This window comes from Diadema antillarum, unplaced genomic scaffold (genome assembly GCF_040938485.1).
Source record: "Diadema antillarum isolate AM-2024a unplaced genomic scaffold, OU_Dant_1.0 seq00000466_RagTag, whole genome shotgun sequence".
Classification (NCBI taxonomy): Eukaryota; Metazoa; Echinodermata; class Echinoidea; order Diadematoida; family Diadematidae; genus Diadema; species Diadema antillarum.
This window is the reverse complement of record NW_027271436.1, coordinates 66035-85380: the sequence shown is the minus strand read 5'-3', so window position 1 is coordinate 85380 and position 19346 is coordinate 66035. Positions and strand designations below refer to the sequence as shown.

General features: G+C 36.8%; 3 protein-coding genes across 3 annotated transcripts in view; 2 read left to right on the top strand and 1 right to left on the bottom strand.

The window, feature by feature from the left end:
• LOC139733257 (angiotensin-converting enzyme-like) overlaps nt 1-19346 on the bottom strand; it is a 101294-nt gene that overhangs the window by 19316 nt on the left and 62632 nt on the right. The gene's annotated exons all lie outside the window — the stretch shown is intronic.
• LOC139733273 (uncharacterized) lies at nt 1006-8341 on the top strand. The gene is made up of 4 exons (XM_071644109.1): nt 1006-1160; nt 4484-4631; nt 5410-5604; nt 6572-8341. The coding sequence occupies exons 1-4, from the start codon at nt 1080-1082 to the stop codon at nt 6757-6759; spliced, it is 612 nt and encodes a 203-aa protein (XP_071500210.1). The 5' UTR covers nt 1006-1079; the 3' UTR covers nt 6760-8341.
• Nucleotides 12876-19154, top strand: LOC139733274 (uncharacterized). Its single transcript, XM_071644110.1, has 4 exons — nt 12876-12983; nt 15312-15459; nt 16222-16416; nt 17384-19154. The coding sequence occupies exons 1-4, from the start codon at nt 12903-12905 to the stop codon at nt 17569-17571; spliced, it is 612 nt and encodes a 203-aa protein (XP_071500211.1). The 5' UTR covers nt 12876-12902; the 3' UTR covers nt 17572-19154.

Genomic DNA, 19346 nt, shown 5'->3' with positions numbered 1-19346 from the left:
AACCATAATTCAATCACGTGGAAAATGGCCACCCCGCCACCTCTACCGGTTTTACGATCAGAACGGATCAATTATCAATAAAAGGATAGGCCTAGGGAAGGTGTCTCGTAGACATATTTCCGTTATACCTATTTCAGAAAAAGAAATATTTTGAAGAGAGGATAAAAAAGTAATTCCAAAGACTCAAATTTATTGTTTAGACTTCTGACATTCCAGTGAATGAAGTTTAGTTCCGCCGAATTACATGGTGATTTTTCGACTTCCATGTGCACGACTATGTCTGGCTATGAGGAATTCGGTTCAATTGGAGAAACAACTCAATATGCCTACATGTGCTAGTATTAACTATCATAAAAATCAGAAATTGTATTAATATCTGCTCTGAGTTGCTAAACTGGTCAAAAACTATCTTTTGAATCCATAATTTATGTCAAGGTTCGTTGTGATAAAGATTGCGAGGGCCACGAAAGTTGCATGTAGAAGGTATCGTGTGAGTGTGGGTAGTCCTAGGCCTATAGTGTGAATTTGTGTGTGTTCATGTGTCCAAAAATCCTACAGAGGATCTTTACTTTGTCCACATATGATAGGTCTATCTATATATGTGTAACTGTAGCTCTTACAATGCATGCAGAGTTCGCAGACGTTCTGGAAGTACGTTTTTAACTTAACGTATGATTATAGGGCCTACTACTTAGCACTATACATGTACATTGTACTACCTGGCCTACATACAGCACGCCAATGGACTGACAATCTTCACGACACATTAGGCCTATTACAGATTATGAAAAAGCGCCGGATCGAGTACTAAGTATAATAACTGTTGATTGCGACGTCAATGCCAAAAATCGCAGAGCAAAAGAGAGAAGGAGAGAGGAAAAAAATACGAACAATACATGCTGTGCGGTGAAAGGCAGCTCACGCAGATATGGAGACAACACACCCTCGCACAACATGACATGTGCACAGAGAAAATTCCCTTTTCCCTTGAGCTTGGCCCTGGCAGATACACGTATGTCATACTAGTCGTGCGCAAGTTGGTAGGCCTACTTAACAATATTATAACTCACTTTACTTGTATGCAAGGTGTAAGAACTGAGCTGATCTCTTCAGGTGGACGAGAACTATTCTTTCGTAGCAATCAAACATCGGGCAAAGCAGTGAGTATCCTACTTGTTGCAATCGACAGTGATTTGAATTGACAATTCATAAACCATACAGATTCTGAAGGAATATCTAAATTGCGATCATAATCCCCGGTCATAATTATGGCCGTATGATCCCGAGAACATCACAAATGTAACACCATGATTTCAATGATCGAGAAAGTGTGTACAATGCGTATGTTTGCGTGTATGTGTGTGTGGGTATACTATGTGTGTATGTATAGATGTGTTAAATTACTAGTATGTGTCTGTGTACATACTTTTACGCAAGCATATAGATAAGCTCACTGCTTGCGTTCATAGACGTATAGCTCTGTACTTCGTATTTGCTGTTTGTACCGCAACGCAGAATCCACTGACACACATACTAGGTGTTTCAAAAAACATTTCCCACTTTTGATTCTTAATAATTCAAAAACTATTTATGAAATAACACTGTCATTGATATGAGTGATAGCTGAATAGTGTACAATTTGGTTGAAGGTGGTTTAAATATGAAAGCATAAATCAGTTTCATGAAATTCATGATTAATTTCACAGTTAGGTTCCAGATTTTGCTCTATTTTCAACCCTCTGTACAAAATTTCACTTTGCACAGGGGTCAATGGGTGTGTATGGGAGTGTGTGGTTAACACCCTGACAATGGTCCTGAACAATGGCCAGGCTTTGAATGCTTCATTATTTATTCATGAGAAATTCCACTATCACAACTAGTCTTTATTCAGCCTCTGGCAGTATCTGTGTAAAGTCAAACGCCTGCCAATACTGTCGTTGAGTCGCGACAGTGCTCTCCCTACTTCTGAAAAACGAAATTGCAATGAATACCTTCTGTTCTATCGTAAACATGGTGACACGAAGCAAAGAAATCAACTGGACTATACACTTGTGTATATGGAGCCTTAAATAAATCTACTGTGAAACAAATCGCCCCAATGATAAATGCTGCTGAACTCTTTACCAAAAATAATATCTTTTTATCAAAAAAGCGAAAAATTTGTCAACTATCTAATTAGTAGACAATTGTATTAAAATGAGGAACTTTAGATCATTTATGCTTATTTATATCCCAAATTTAGTGATATGTGAAGCAAAATTTAAAAATGATTGCCAGCTGGAATGAAATGTGGTGTTTGCAAGCACATGGAAACATGTGCTTACTTTTTCCATGTGCATACATTTTACCCTTTACCGTGCATGAATTCAGACTAGCAGTGCCCAGGGCAATCCACATGAATTATTGATTAAGCATTCATGTGCCAGGGAGCGCGAGACTGACGCCTAGTCAACAGGTGGTTCAGGCATGTCCATTGTTCATGGCCATTGTCAGCACACACTCACATACACATCATTGGTTCTTGTGCAAAGTTATTGTGGGTTGGCGGCAGGTACTAAGTGTTTAGTATTATTGCGTGCTCTGTCTCTGCATGTAGGCTAGTTCTGAGTACACTGACTCTGGATTACACGTCAAGGTTACGCATGGATTGGGCATCAAAGAATCATTGATAAATTGCAGGAGAGTACAATGATGCATTAACTTATAACTGAATTCTCAATGTCTGTAACTGCGTTTGGACGAGTGCTGAATCCAGCCATTTACTTGCCTGAATATTTATTTTTCTATATCTTTTTAGTTCCCAAATATTCAAAAGTGTGCGCCAGATCGTTTGAAAATGATCAATTGAAAATCTCTTTCCCTCCCCCCATGTCCCCTTTCCACCCCATCCATTCAATCGATCCATATTAGTTTGCAGTAAAAGACGCACATTTAATCTTCCAAAATTATGCACCAGATCATTACATTTTGAGAGGGGGGGGGGGGGAGTGGATACCACCCAGCAAACACATAACGTTTTCAGAACGTTTCCTAAACGTTTTTTTTTTTTTTTTGAAGTTCCGTACGTCTTCGTATAAAATGGACGTTTTTAAAACGTACATACAACGTCAAAGTTGGGACATAGCATTTACCGCATAACACAGGTTTTTTGGAAAACGTTTTAGAAACGTCAGTGGACGTTACAAAACGTTTTTATTATGTCTGCTACGTCTTCGTCCCTTACAAACGTCCACAAAATGTTTTTAATAGGTCTACTGCGTCGACTTCATTTTTAATGAACGTTTAAAAAACGTTTTTATTTGGTCCGCTACATGTTCGTAATTGCTTTCTTCATCGTCAATATTCATGCCTATTTATGAATATTCAAATGAGAAAATATAAGATTAGAAAACTAGTGGAAATAGATAAACGACATTGAAATCTAAAGATTTATACTGGGTTCAAATTTTCTGTGTTAAAAATAAACTTACCTACGTCATTGTTCAGTTATTCACTATTTCAAATTGTGTTATAAAGAGGTATTTTCATATGTTAATAGGCCTAATTAAGGTGTGTGTGATCTAATTTTAGTAACCATGTCTTCATGCATTACAACATTTTGCTGGTATATTAAAGAATGTGATAAAGATTCATCAATTGGGAATAGGATGTAGTATAGGTATAAGTGGTAGGACGTTAGGGTAGGATTATATAGGATTAGGATTAGGGTACATTATTCCAGATTGTGCCTATAATCTCAAAACTATAATTTTTTTTTTAAATACCCAATAAAAAAATAAACAGACGTTCATAAAAGGTTTCTGGACGTTCTAGACGGATAGGAAAGGTTCTCTAAACATTCTGGAACGGGTCATAAGACTTTGTAGACGTTCATAGAACGTTTTTTGAACGTTCTAGACGGTTTTCAAAGGTTTTCTGGACGTCGGCAGAACGTCCACAGAACGTTTTGAATATTCTTAAAAGGTTTTACTGACGTCTATAACGTCCAAATGGTTTTCTGCAGGTCCTTTAAAATTCCGAAAGGTTTTTTTTAAATTGGTTTTTAAACGTTTAAAAAACGTTTTTATAACGTCCATTTGAAACGTTTTAAATACGTCGAAAATCTTCCACAAAAAGACGTTCTGAAAACGTTTTGACAAAACGTCCAAATAACGAATTTGAAGCGTTTCAAGAACGTTCAGAAAACGTCCAAATGTTAGCTGGGCACGTCCCATACCTTCTTGCTTGGTTCCTGCGCTCCCTCACTTGTTCGGTTGTTATTCGCAGGGTGTGATAATTTAGACTTCGAATTTTCCGCCCTCCCCCGTAACCCCCCCCCCCCCCCCCCCGAATGTCATATGAAATCGCCGCCACTGGACTCTTTGGTTGTGGGCGGGAATTGTGTAGATTATTTTAGATGATAAGTCATATCTTTTTCATACTTGAAAGAAAAAGAGAATAAATGCAGCTCATTTTTTTATGATTTTAACTTGTCTGATTGCAGGCTACCATGAACCTTTTGAGGGGCATTCTTGAGAGGAGACTACGGCTCTGCCACGCTGTTTTCTTCTCCTTCACAATGGTGAATTTCATTCTCTGCTGCCAGGCGTGTTCATGTACGTCCAACCCTGAAGTCTGTGATGGAAGCTACAGTAAGTCATTCAACTTGTTAAGCTATGGTGGAGTCTGGGTAGTATACAACAATCGGAGCAAATCCACATATAGCTTAATATACCATTTCATTTTCAAGTCGACTTCATACACTAGATAAAATCGAGCAGAACAGTAGATATTCCATAAATTCACAGGAAACAGAGGAAAGTTTTTATTACTTTAATGACGCAGTGACGTTGGTTATTATACGCAGATCTAAAACTGGGAATATCGTTATTCAAAGCATGAAATATTCAAATATGTCTATGAATACGACCTCGAACAAAAGAGTCTTGCATGCTCATATCTAGTAAACTGATAATCAACCCCCTCCACACACACACACACACACACACACACACACACACACACACACGCACACGTACACAATTTGCTGATGACAGAAAGAAACTTTAACGAGAACGTTGCCTACAGGGTAGAAAATAAAATACAACTTCAAATCATGTTTGTGGAATATATTTGAAATGACGATATATTTGACCATGCCCCACAAAATCAACAAAAAATAAACACAAAAAGAAAATCAAAAAAATAAATAAACGTATCATTGTTGATGGAATTCCAGTTACATGTACCTGTAATACATGCCGTACAATGTTATTTTGTCATTATTCTGTGTCAGTTGAATTGAAATGAATTGAACGTATTGATTTTCAATTGAAAAGGAATTAATACTTATATCACGTTAGATTATTTGTATTTTTGTTTTGGTTGCACAATAACAAATTAGTGTACTTATTGGTTCCGAACCAACAGTATTTGAAGGAATGATAGCTGCACAATATGGCAACGCATCTGGCTTCGATGACATCACTTATTCAGTCGACGTGAGAAACGTAACCAAGGACGTCGACAGCGATTTGACACCAGGAGTCATGGTTAACATCACTACTGGAACCCATACGTGTGGCTTCCCTGATCTTGAAGTGAACTCTACTGTTCTCTTTAGTAGTACGTAATCGGTCACTCATTTTTTTAGCCCTTATGTAAACTACCTTTTAATACGTATATCATTACTGAACTATTGGGTATTTGAAAGAATAAATTTCAGCTAATAGTATCTTCAGCCTTTTTTTAGCTCTTCAGTTTTAGCCCGAAGTGTTATAAAACTAAACTTTATTGTTCGTCAAAAACATTTTACTACCACTTTTTTTCTGTTTTGTATCTTCCACAATATTATTGTACTCTGTTAAGTATCTTCGGTCATCACCAGTGGCGGATCCAGGGCGGAGCGCACCAGGAGCGCCCCTTTTATTTTGTTAAAACAACAAAAAAGAAAAAATGGGGAGGGGGTGCTTGCGCCCCCCCCCCCCCTTGATTTTTTAAAGGCGGTCCCTCTTTACGGAATTCCTGGGTCCCCCCCCCCCCCCGATCATGTATGGCCATTATATATATATTTTTCCATGGCCATTATATATATATTTTTCCATTATTTTACGGATTGTTGTATTGAGGGCTTTATGATTTTCCATGTCATCAGTAATTGAAACACGAATACAGTTTCATAACTTCTCACGAGTGTGGAGTCCACAGTACGTCGCAGTCTAATGCATAATATAGCAATCTCGCCTAAAAAACGACAACATAAATGCACGTCAACGACCATCGAAAGTGTGTACACCCGGATGCACAGTGTGTCAATTGTCCATTTAATTCATATACGATGAAAAACTACCTCAATTTTCTTGATGGACTATAACGTTCACTGCATTCCTTTTTGTTGTGAACGAGACATTGTGGAAAAAATACAATTTCAAAACTTAAGAATGCATCATTGTAATTTAAGACCCATTCTAACTGACAGTCTACGTCACATATTATGAATGGATGCTCCTTCTTTTTCTTTTTCATTGTACTAAATATTCCATTGTTTCACCTTCTCCCTCCAAATCCCTTTCTTTTCTATCTTTCATCTCAGCAACTCGTGAAAGAGACGGTCCCTACAGTTACTCCATTGACACGTGTGGATCTGTTGTGCTGACTGCGGACGATGAGGAGTACCACGATCTGACCTGCTCCGCTACGGGTTTGGGCACTGCAACGCCCCTCCTCCTACTCGTCTGCAGCACACTTGCAATGTTGCTCCATTCGCAGCCGTCCAATTGATACTCTATGCACTTTCCATCGCACTAAAGTCAACTCAATGTTCTAAGGAAACCTGTCATAAAGTTGTCAATTAATTTTTTTTTCTCATAATTGATCAAGTCTTTTGGTAAACAGTGGCCGTACACAATAGCAACAAAGAAAGTTCTTACAATAGCAGCTGAAGACAAGAGTTTGGTATATCTGGCATTTTGTCTGTGTGAGTACTATGCAACAGTTTTGTTTTATTTTGTTTTTTAATCTAGAATAGTGGCTTTTGTGAAAAAGTAAAGAATATTGCAAAGCTTCAAAAATTATAATGGGGGAAATTAAGAATTGTTCCTGAGTTGCTCATGGTGCAATACTTTGGCCAATTCGGTGTAGTTCTAATATCCATGACATTTTAACATCCTCACTGCTGTATCGCAGCCTCTGTCACGTGTTTGTGGAGATACGTCCTTAAGTAATGGAAAGTGGGACTTACATCTACTGCTACTGATCTCATGGATTGATTTTAGGAATAGGTTTTTACAAAAACATTTCTATTATTGTACAGTTTTAAAATATATTATGAGTTCACTACAGAAGAATAAGATAATATAGAACTATTTTTGTATGTACTCTGCATTTCAAGTACGCGTATATTTGTCCTTCCTAATTTCCTGATTTATTTCCTGTTTATCCTTTATAGTGTTGTTTCCTCATGACGCACTGCATAAAAGATATAAAAATTTTTGATTACAAGGACCTCTAAAATGCTCTCCTTGTCTAATTTTTGAATGTGTTCGAAGTTAATTTCTTCCAAAATGATTTAATTCAAGGATTAAAACATGACGTACTCTGTGTCACAAAATAATAAGGTGAATATTGCAGAAACATTTAAAGTCTTGATTTTGAACCCACTCACAGGAAAACAACCCTTGAAATAAAAAAAAATGCAAATAGTAAAAAAAAAAAGAGCTGATGGTGGTTTTTTTCCGAACTACAGACAGTCGGAAGTCATAGTTTTAAAAGATGTATCATGAACAATCATATGAATATTCATGGCCAAACGTATGGTGGAGTCCCATGGCACAAAAACAAACAAACAAACGAACAAAAAACAAAAACGCGAGGTTAAGTCGAAGTTTTCTATATAAACGCCACATGTTTTATCGGTGTCATTTCTTTCCATCGCCTTATTTGCCGTAGATACTTTTACATAATTATTATTTCATTTATGTTAGCTAGTGATCCTCCGAGATCATAACAGCAGATTACTCTGCACTCAAAATGCCTGTAAGTGCTTAACAACTTAGCGATGTTGCACAAAAGATACTCTTTTCGAGAAACGAAAATTAGGCACTCGGTAATGTTATTGTTTTTGTTGTCATATCTATGTTACCAGTACTATTACTATTGCAATATGGTTATCATATCTATTGTATAGTCTGCGGAGTGTAGTAGCAAATGTTATCAGACCGTTCTTTACTTCTGTAACCTTTTATATGCTGTCTAGACTTTAAAATGTGCAACGTTTTTTACATTTATGATGCATACAGCTGTACAGTATATGCAATGATGTTTATGGTCTGAAATGTAACTACATCTCATATTAATTAACATTAATAAGGATACACTTGTATATCCAGTTGTATTTTGTTTTCGTTGTTGGTGTTGATGGTGCTGTTGCCTTTCATTATGATGACAAGAACGAAGTTCAAAACACTGAAGATCGACTAAAGTGAGTGTGGTGACGTCAAACTAACTCAACATTATGCATCAAATTACCGCAAAGAAAACTGGATTTTTGCATTTCATTTGTCTACACACACACACACACACACACACACACACACACACATGACATGACCACTTGCTATACTGTAGTACTTATACGAAGATAGAGAGAGACAGAGAGAGAGAGAAACATTACTTACATTTATAAATATGCTTTTCTCTGCGAAGGAATTTAGGATCATAGACTTTCAAGGGGGGGGGGGAGGAGGAGTCTTGTCAACTGACAACGTTTACACTAGAGGCATCTGATCATTTTTCACACAGTTTCCATACACCTGCTACTGTACAGTAATTACTATAGCCACATCTATATGCCGGTCTGTAGACTCCCATAACTCGTAAGACATCGCAAATGTTACAAATCTATTTCAAACTCTCAAGAAGTAATCGAATATGCGTTTGTATTGGCTGGAGTTACATTTTGGCTAGAAGGGTTACGGTGTTATCACTTCAGGTTGTAATTATGATCGTCGACGGCTAATGTTAATAGAGCTGTTTAGCATTGGGTGCAGTGATTTAAAAAATGTTCAAGATATCACATTTAATGCATATGTGTAGGTCACTTGCATCACAAAAGATCCTACCATGTAAAAACTTTGCTATAAAGCCTAAAACATAAGGAGATATCACTATTTTTCCCACTAAACCATATCTGTAGACATTTTTATGGTAACTATAGTTCACATTTTGTATATTTAACAATACTTAACATTAATTATACTGATTCAAATGTTTTCATTGCTTGTTTTTATCCCTAACTCACATTTTAGAACTATTTTGAAGCAATAAATCAGGGTTTTTGTTTCCTCTGCAAATGGTGAATAATGCCTTTAAGGTTAGCAAGAACGCAATGCCCATTGTAAAAATAGATAAATAAGTAAATAAATATATAAATAAATAAAACTCACACAGACACGCCTTTTACACATTTTGAATAGCGAGTTATGATGATGTCACACTTTCCCGAAACTGAGCAAAGATGGACGTAAGATAAAGAAAATGGTCACATTCGCCTCTGATTGCATAAACATTGGGTCATTTGTGAAGCCATCGTAAATAACCGCCGGTTGAGTTTCTCAGATTCCAGCAACAATTTCGTGAGAGGTGGCAAAATCTTCGCGTTTTATAGCCATTGGGTTTTCTTCGCGAGTCTTTTTGGGTGAACTTCTTGACAAAGATTCACATCTTCGTGTAGCCTTTATTCGTGTGTGGTTCGAGTGCTATCGTGTGACCTTCTATATATAGGCATAGTACTTTCTTCGGCTGTTGATTGGCTTTTGACCATGTTTGAGGCCGTATCTCCCACGAAATTGAAAAATTCTATTTTCATATCGCCATCTTCTGTCACTTTTGGGACAGTGTGACCCCACCCTAAGGAAATAAACATATGCACCTCGCATCGCTGACTCTAGCGAAGTTCGTGCAAGTTGACACTCTTGTATTGACAACGCACAACGCTCGTGTGTGTGTGTGTGTGTGTGTATGTATTGTGTGTTGTATATTCGCACAGTACACGTGTGGACGGTACAACTAGATCTACGGTAGATACCCCGTATCGTACGCGGTTTGCCCTTCGCACTTTTCCAGTCTATCACATAACAAAGCGCAGCTGCAGCCCTATCGCCGCGCATGCATGTTCTAGTACGTACAGATTGTAGGTAGAAACGGTTCTACACAGGCCTACTAGTACACTAGAGGCAGAAATGACAAGGAGTTGGGTCAGATATGACCCCATTCAGAGTCATGAATTGGGTCAGGGTGACCCCATTCCGGGTCTTCATGACCAAATTCCTTCATGACCAAAGTCATTTTTGACCCGGAACGGTGTGTGACCCCAACGGACCCAGTTCCGGGTCAGTTCTGACCCGAATTCTTTTAGAGTGTAGGTGCAAAGTTATCAACGGTTCTTTATTTTCGTAACCTTTTGTTTGAGGTCTAGACTTTAAATGTAGGGTTTACCACTGGGAGCAGTGATTTAACAGTGTTTAAGAGCTGTTCGAGTTATCACATAATTTCTGATGAATATATGTAGGTCAATTGTATCACAAAACATCCTTCCATAATTTATTTGTAAAAAATGCAATAAAGCGTAAAATATAAGGGGATATCACTATTTTTCTCAATAAACCATTGAGGGCACCAAAGGGCATTTTCCCGTATAGATATTAAAAGTTGCAAATGTGTTTATAAAGGTGTAAGTATGCTGGAGATAATTTCTCCGGCAAATACATGCTAAGTCCGTCATAACCATGATAACCGGTTGACCTGACTTAAGGGTTCTGACAATCTGAAATATTTCTTCCTCATCTGTTGGGGTAAGAAAAATGTCTTGTGAAAGTGCGGAGGAAGAAACTTTGTAAAACTTACGTTGGAGTTGTTAACAATATCTGATGCTAATTTTGGGCCTTTATTACCAAAATAAGCATGACATAGGCCTATGTCATTAGGTTCTGAAAACTCTATTATCACCATATAGAATACTGAAACATTCTCTTTATTTTTCCTTGTAATTTTATTCCCATACAAACAATTCACATTGTCGTTTTCAGATTTCTGAGAATGATACATCTTATTTGACAAACGAATCAATCTATTCAATTTATTTCGATATTATTATACTTATCAAAATCATAATCATATTGAGTAGTAACTGCTTTTTTATATAATTTATCATGTGTTTTTTGTTTGAACTGATAATTCCCTTTGTAATGAAAGGGTGTTTAATCAATGGTGTATTCTTATCACAATAAAACATAAAACTATCTGAGAAAATATTGTATGCCTTATCTGCATCTGATTACAAAGAAAAAAAGAAAAAAATATCACTCCGGTGTTCCTGAGTAAAATCTGATTTTAAAGATTCAATCTCGTCCGTTTCTTTTCGGTACGATCTATGTGGGTTTTTTTATTCTTATTCTTCGATTCTGAATGTAGTGAGATTGTAAAAGTGGGCAGACGTTGTTCAGACACTATATCATTGATGAAGTTCTTAATTTTGAAAAAAAAAAAGATATTCAAAGTGTTCTGTAATTTTGCATTATTGAATAATTAATAATTAATTGTATTAATTAGCGATGAGCTTAGGCCCTACGTGTCAGATTTTGTCACTTCGAAATGCTGTACAGGGGTTTTATTTTCATGAGTAACCAATTCCAAATTCCAAAAGCTGCTTTAAAAATGTATTGGTTGCATGATTTGGTGGTCTGTAAATAAGTGTGTTTTTCTACAGTTTAATTTATAATTTCAACAAATAAATCCTTATAGACTTCGATGTAAATGATAAATTACATCACTTCTAGCCTTCTCTTAAACCATAATTCAATCACGTGGAAAATGGCCACCCCGCCACCTCTACCGGTTTTACGATCAGAACGGATCAATCATCAATAAAAGGATAGGCTTAGGGAAGGTGTCTCGTAGACATATTTCCGTTATACCTATTTCAGAAAAAGAAATATTTTGAAGAGAGGATAAAAAAGTAATTCCAAAGACTCAAATTTATTGTTTAGACTTCTGACATTCCAGTGAATGAAGTTTAGTTCCGCCGAATTACATGGTGATTTTTCGACTTCCATGTGCACGACTATGTCTGGCTATGAGGAATTCGGTTCAATTGGAGAAACAACTCAATATGCCTACATGTGCTAGTATTAACTATCATAAAAATCAGAAATTGTATTAATATCTGCTCTGAGTTGCTAAACTGGTCAAAAACTATCTTTTGAATCCATAATTTATGTCAAGGTTCGTTGTGATAAAGATTGCGAGGGCCACGAAAGTTGCATGTAGAAGGTATCGTGTGAGTGTGGGTAGTCCTAGGCCTATAGTGTGAATTTGTGTGTGTTCATGTGTCCAAAAATCCTACAGAGGATCTTTACTTTGTCCACATATGATAGGTCTATCTATATATGTGTAACTGTAGCTCTTACAATGCATGCAGAGTTCGCAGACGTTCTGGAAGTACGTTTTTAACTTAACGTATGATTATAGGGCCTACTACTTAGCACTATACATGTACATTGTACTACCTGGCCTACATACAGCACGCCAATGGACTGACAATCTTCACGACACATTAGGCCTATTACAGATTATGAAAAGGCGCCGGATCGAGTACTAAGTATAATAACTGTTGATTGCGACGTCAATGCCAAAAATCGCAGAGCAAAAGAGAGAAGGAGAGAGGAAAAAAATACGAACAATACATGCTGTGCGGTGAAAGGCAGCTCACGCAGATATGGAGACAACACACCCTCGCACAACATGACATGTGCACAGAGAAAATTCCCTTTTCCCTTGAGCTTGGCCCTGGCAGATACACGTATGTCATACTAGTCGTGCGCAAGTTGGTAGGCCTACTTAACAATATAATAACTCACTTTACTTGTATGCAAGGTGTAAGAACTGAGCTGATCTCTTCAGGTGGACGAGAACTATTCTTTCGTAGCAATCAAACATCGGGCAAAGCAGTGAGTATCCTACTTGTTGCAATCGACAGTGATTTGAATTGACAATTCATAAACCATACAGATTCTGAAGGAATATCTAAATTGCGATCATAATCCCCGGTCATAATTATGGCCGTATGATCCCGAGAACATCACAAATGTAACACCATGATTTCAATGATCGAGAAAGTGTGTACAATGCGTATGTTTGCGTGTATGTGTGTGTGGGTATACTATGTGTGTATGTATAGATGTGTTAAATTACTAGTATGTGTCTGTGTACATACTTTATAAATACGCAAGCATATAGATAAGCTCACTGCTTTGCGTTCATAGACGTATAGCTCTGTACTTCGTATTTGCTGTTTGTACCGCAACGCAGAATCCACTGACACAACATATATTGTGGGTTGGCGGCAGGTACTAAGTGTTTAGTATTATTGACGTGCTCTGTCTCTGCATGTAGGCTAGTTCTGAGTAACACTGACTCTGGATTACACGTCAAGGTTACGCATGGATTGGGCATCAAAGAATCATTGATAAATTGCAGGAGAGTACAATGATGCATTAACTTATAACTGAATTCTCAATGTCTGTAACTGCGTTTGGACGAGTGCTGAATCCAGCCATTTACTTGCCTGAATATTTATTTTTCTATATCTTTTTAGTTCCCATAAATATTCAAAAGTGTGCGCCAGATCGTTTGAAAATGATCAATTGAAAATCTCTTTCCCTCCCCCCATGTCCCCTTTCCACCCCATCCATTCAATCGATCCATATTAGTTTGCAGTAAAAGACGCACATTTAATCTTCCAAAATTATGCACCAGATCATTACATTTTGAGAGGGGGGGGGGGGGAGTGGATACCACCCAGCAAACACATAACGTTTTCAGAACGTTTCCTAAACGTTTTTTTTTTTTTTTAAGTTCCGTACGTCTTCGTATAAAATGGACGTTTTTAAAACGTACATACAACGTCAAAGTTGGGACATAGCATTTACCGCATAACACAGGTTTTTTTGGAAAACGTTTTAGAAACGTCAGTGGACGTTACAAAACGTTTTTATTATGTCTGCTACGTCTTCGTCCCTTACAAACGTCCACAAAATGTTTTTAATAGGTCTACTGCGTCGACTTCATTTTTAATGAACGTTTAAAAAACGTTTTTATTTGGTCCGCTACATGTTCGTAATTGCTTTCTTCATCGTCAATATTCATGCCTATTTATGAATATTCAAATGAGAAAATATAAGATTAGAAAACTAGTGGAAATAGATAAACGACATTGAAATCTAAAGATTTATACTGGGTTCAAATTTTCTGTGTTAAAAATAAACTTACCTACGTCATTGTTCAGTTATTCACTATTTCAAATTGTGTTATAAAGAGGTATTTTCATATGTTAATAGGCCTAATTAAGGTGTGTGTGATCTAATTTTAGTAACCATGTCTTCATGCATTACAACATTTTGCTGGTATATTAAAGAATGTGATAAAGATTCATCAATTGGGAATAGGATGTAGTATAGGTATAAGTGGTAGGACGTTAGGGTAGGTTTATATAGGATTAGGATTAGGGTACATTATTCCAGATTGTGCCTATAATCTCAAAACTATAATTTTTTTTTAAATACCCAATAAAAAAATAAACAGACGTTCATAAAAGGTTTCTGGACGTTCTAGACGGATAGGAAAGGTTCTCTAAACATTCTGGAACGGGTCATAAGACTTTGTAGACGTTCATAGAACGTTTTTTGAACGTTCTAGACGGTTTTCAAAGGTTTTCTGGACGTCGGCAGAACGTCCACAGAACGTTTTGAATATTCTTAAAAGGTTTTACTGACGTCTATAACGTCCAAATGGTTTTCTGCAGGTCCTTTAAAATTCCGAAAGGTTTTTTTTAAATTGGTTTTTAAACGTTTAAAAAACGTTTTTATAACGTCCATTTGAAACGTTTTAAATACGTCGAAAATCTTCCACAAAAAGACGTTCTGAAAACGTTTTGACAAAACGTCCAAATAACGAATTTGAAGCGTTTCAAGAACGTTCAGAAAACGTCCAAATGTTAGCTGGGCACGTCCCATACCTTCTTGCTTGGTTCCTGCGCTCCCTCACTTGTTCGGTTGTTATTCGCAGGGTGTGATAATTTAGACTTCGAATTTTCCGCCCTCCCCCGTAACCCCCCCCCCCCCCGAATGTCATATGAAATCGCCGCCACTGGACTCTTTGGTTGTGGGCGGGAATTGTGTAGATTATTTTAGATGATAAGTCATATCTTTTTCATACTTGAAAGAAAAAGAGAATAAATGCAGCTCATTTTTTTATGATTTTAACTTGTCTGATTGCAGGCTACCATGAACCTTTTGAGGGGCATTCTTGAGAGGAGACTACGGCTCTGCCACGCTGTTTTCTTCTCCTTCACAATGGTGAATTTCATTCTCTGCTGCCAGGCGTGTTCATGTACGTCCAACCCTGAAGTCTGTGATGGAAGCTACAGTAAGTCATTCAACTTGTTAAGCTATGTGGAGTCTGGGTAGTATACAACAATCGGAGCAAATCCACATATAGCTTAATATACCATTTCATTTTCAAGTCGACTTCATACACTAGATAAAATCGAGCAGAACAGTAGATATTCCATAAATTCACAGGAAACAGAGGAAAGTTTTTATTACTTTAATGACGCAGTGACGTTGGTTATTATACGCAGATCTAAAACTGGGAATATCGTTATTCAAAGCATGAAATATTCAAATATGTCTATGAATACGACCTCGAACAAAAGAGTCTTGCATGCTCATATCTAGTAAACTGATAATCAACCCCCTCCACACACACACACACACACACACACACACGCACACGTAAACAATTTGCTGATGACAGAAAGAAACTTTAACGAGAACGTTGCCTACAGGGTAGAAAATAAAATACAACTTCAAATCATGTTTGTGGAATATATTTGAAATGACGATATATTTGACCATGCCCCACAAAATCAACAAAAAATAAACACAAAAAGAAAATCAAAAAAATAAATAAACGTATCATTGTTGATGAATTCCAGTTACATGTACCTGTAATACATGCCGTACAATGTTATTTTGTCATTATTCTGTGTCAGTTGAATTGAAATGAATTGAACGTATTGATTTTCAATTGGAAAGGAATTAATACTTATATCACGTTAGATTATTTGTATTTTTGTTTTGGTTGCACAATAACAAATTAGTGTACTTATTGGTTCCGAACCAACAGTATTTGAAGGAATGATAGCTGCACAATATGGCAACGCATCTGGCTTCGATGACATCACTTATTCAGTCGACGTGAGAAACGTAACCAAGGACGTCGACAGCGATTTGACACCAGGAGTCATGGTTAACATTACTACTGGAACCAATACGTGTGGCTTCCCTGATCTTGAAGTGAACTCTACTGTTCTCTTTAGTAGTACGTAATCGGTCACTCATTTTTTTTAGCCCTTATGTAAACTACCTTTTAATACGTATATCATTACTGAACTATTGGGTATTTGAAAGAATAAATTTCAGCTAATAGTATCTTCAGCCTTTTTTTAGCTCTTCAGTTTTAGCCCGAAGTGTTATAAAACTAAACTTTATTGTTCGTCAAAAACATTTTACTACCACTTTTTTTTCTGTTTTGTATCTTCCACAATATTATTGTACTCTGTTAAGTATCTTCGGTCATCACCAGTGGCGGATCCAGGGCGGAGCGCACCAGGAGCGCCCCTTTTATTTTGTTAAAACAACAAAAAAGAAAAAATGGGGAGGGGGTGCTTGCGCCCCCCCCCCTTGATTTTTTAAAGGCGGTCCCTCTTTACGGAATTCCTGGGTCCCCCCCCCCCCCCCGATCATGTATGGCCATTATATATATATTTTTCCATGGCCATTATATATATATTTTTCCATTATATTACGGATTGTTGTATTGAGGGCTTTATGATTTTCCATGTCATCAGTAATTGAAACACGAATACAGTTTCATAACTTCTCACGAGTGTGGAGTCCACAGTACGTCGCAGTCTAATGCATAATATAGCAATCTCGCCTAAAAAACGACAACATAAATGCACGTCAACGACCATCGAAAGTGTGTACACCCGGATGCACAGTGTGTCAATTGTCCATTCAATTCATATACGATGAAAAACTACCTTAATTTTCTTGATGGACTATAACGTTCACTGCATTCCTTTTTGTTGTGAACGAGACATTGTGGAAAAAATACAATTTCAAAACTTAAGAATGCATCATTGTAATTTAAGACCCATTGTAACTGACAGTCTACGTCACATATTATGAATGGATGCTCCTTCTTTTTCTTTTTCATTGTACTAAATATTCCATTGTTTCACCTTCTCCCTCCAAATCCCTTTCTTTTCTATCTTTCATCTCAGCAACTCGTGAAAGAGACGGTCCCTACAGTTACTCCATTGACACGTGTGGATCTGTTGTGCTGACTGCGGACGATGAGGAGTACCACGATCTGACCTGCTCCGCTACGGGTTTGGGCACTGCAACGCCCCTCCTCCTACTCGTCTGCAGCACACTTGCAATGTTGCTCCATTCGCAGCCGTCCAATTGATACTCTATGCACTTTCCATCGCACTAAAGTCAACTCAATGTTCTAAGGAAACCTGTCATAAAGTTGTCAATTAATTTTTTTTTCTCATAATTGATCAAGTCTTTTGGTAAACAGTGGCCGTACACAATAGCAACAAAGAAAGTTCTTACAATAGCAGCTGAAGACAAGAGTTTGGTATATCTGGCATTTTGTCTGTGTGAGTACTATGCAACAGTTTTGTTTTATTTTGTTTTTTAATCTAGAATAGTGGCTTTTGTGAAAAAGTAAAGAATATTGCAAAGCTTCAAAAATTATAATGGGGGAAATTAAGAATTGTTCCTGAGTTGCTCATGGTGCAATACTTTGGCCAATTCGGTGTAGTTCTAATATCCATGACATTTTAACATCCTCACTGCTGTATCGCAGCCTCTGTCACGTGTTTGTGGAGATACGTCCTTAAGTAATGGAAAGTGGGACTTACATCTACTGCTACTGATCTCATGGATTGATTTTAGGAATAGGTTTTTACAAAAACATTTCTATTATTGTACAGTTTTAAAATATATTATGAGTTCACTACAGAAGAATAAGATAATATAGAACTATTTTTGTATGTACTCTGCATTTCAAGTACGCGTATATTTGTCCTTCCTAATTTCCTGATTTATTTCCTGTTTATCCTTTATAGTGTTGTTTCCTCATGACGCACTGCATAAAAGATATAAAAATTTTTGATTACAAGGACCTCTAAAATGCTCTCCTTGTCTAATTTTTGAATGTGTTCGAAGTTAATTTCTTCCAAAATGATTTAATTCAAGGATTAAAACATGACGTACTCTGTGTCACAAAATAATAAGGTGAATATTGCAGAAACATCTAAAGTCTTGATTTTGAACCCACTCACAGGAAAACAACCCTTGAAATAAAAAAAAATGCAAATAGTAAAAAAAAAAAGAGCTGATGGTGGTTTTTTTTCCGAACTACAGACAGTCGGAAGTCATAGTTTTAAAAGATGTATCATGAACAATCATATGAATATTCATGGCCAAACGTATGGTGGAGTCCCATGGCACAAAAACAAACAAACAAACGAACAAAAAACAAAAACGCGAGGTTAAGTCGAAGTTTTCTATATAAACTCCACATGTTTTATCGGTGTCATTTCTTTCCATCGCCTTATTTGCCGTAGATACTTTTACATAATTATTATTTCATTTATGTTAGCTAGTGATCCTCCGAGATTATAACAGCAGATTACTCTGCACTCAAAATGCCTGTAAGTGCTTAACAACTTAGCGATGTTGCACAAAAGATACTCTTTTCGAGAAACGAAAATTAGGCACTCGGTAATGTTATTGTTTTTGTTGTCATATCTATGTTACCAGTACTATTACTATTGCAATATGGTTATCATATCTATTGTATAGTCTGCGGAGTGTAGTAGCAAATGTTATCAGACCGTTCTTTACTTCTGTAACCTTTTATATGCTGTCTAGACTTTAAAATGTGCAACGTTTTTTACATTTATGATGCATACAGCTGTACAGTATATGCAATGATGTTTATGGTCTGAAATGTAACTACATCTCATATTAATTAACATTAATAAGGATACACTTGTATATCCAGTTGTATTTTGTTTTCGTTGTTGGTGTTGATGGTGCTGTTGCCTTTCATTATGATGACAAGAACGAAGTTCAAAACACTGAAGATCGACTAAAGTGAGTGTGGTGACGTCAAACTAACTCAACATTATGCATCAAATTACCGCAAAGAAAACTGGATTTTTGCATTTC

What these genes read in the sequence shown, in the direction of transcription:
- LOC139733273 (XM_071644109.1), top strand. Translation starts at nt 1,080, where the DNA reads ATGCAAGGTGTAAGAACTGAGCTGATCTCTTCAGGTGGACGAGAACTA. An exon ending in AGTCTGTGATGGAAGCTACA is followed by an intron (nt 4,632 to 5,409) that starts GTAAGTCATTCA and finishes CCGAACCAACAG; the next exon opens with TATTTGAAGGAATGATAGCT. An exon ending in CTCTACTGTTCTCTTTAGTA is followed by an intron (nt 5,605 to 6,571) that starts GTACGTAATCGG and finishes CTTTCATCTCAG; the next exon opens with CAACTCGTGAAAGAGACGGT.
- LOC139733274 (XM_071644110.1), top strand. Translation starts at nt 12,903, where the DNA reads ATGCAAGGTGTAAGAACTGAGCTGATCTCTTCAGGTGGACGAGAACTA. An exon ending in ATCAAACATCGGGCAAAGCA is followed by an intron (nt 12,984 to 15,311) that starts GTGAGTATCCTA and finishes GTCTGATTGCAG; the next exon opens with GCTACCATGAACCTTTTGAG. An exon ending in AGTCTGTGATGGAAGCTACA is followed by an intron (nt 15,460 to 16,221) that starts GTAAGTCATTCA and finishes CCGAACCAACAG; the next exon opens with TATTTGAAGGAATGATAGCT.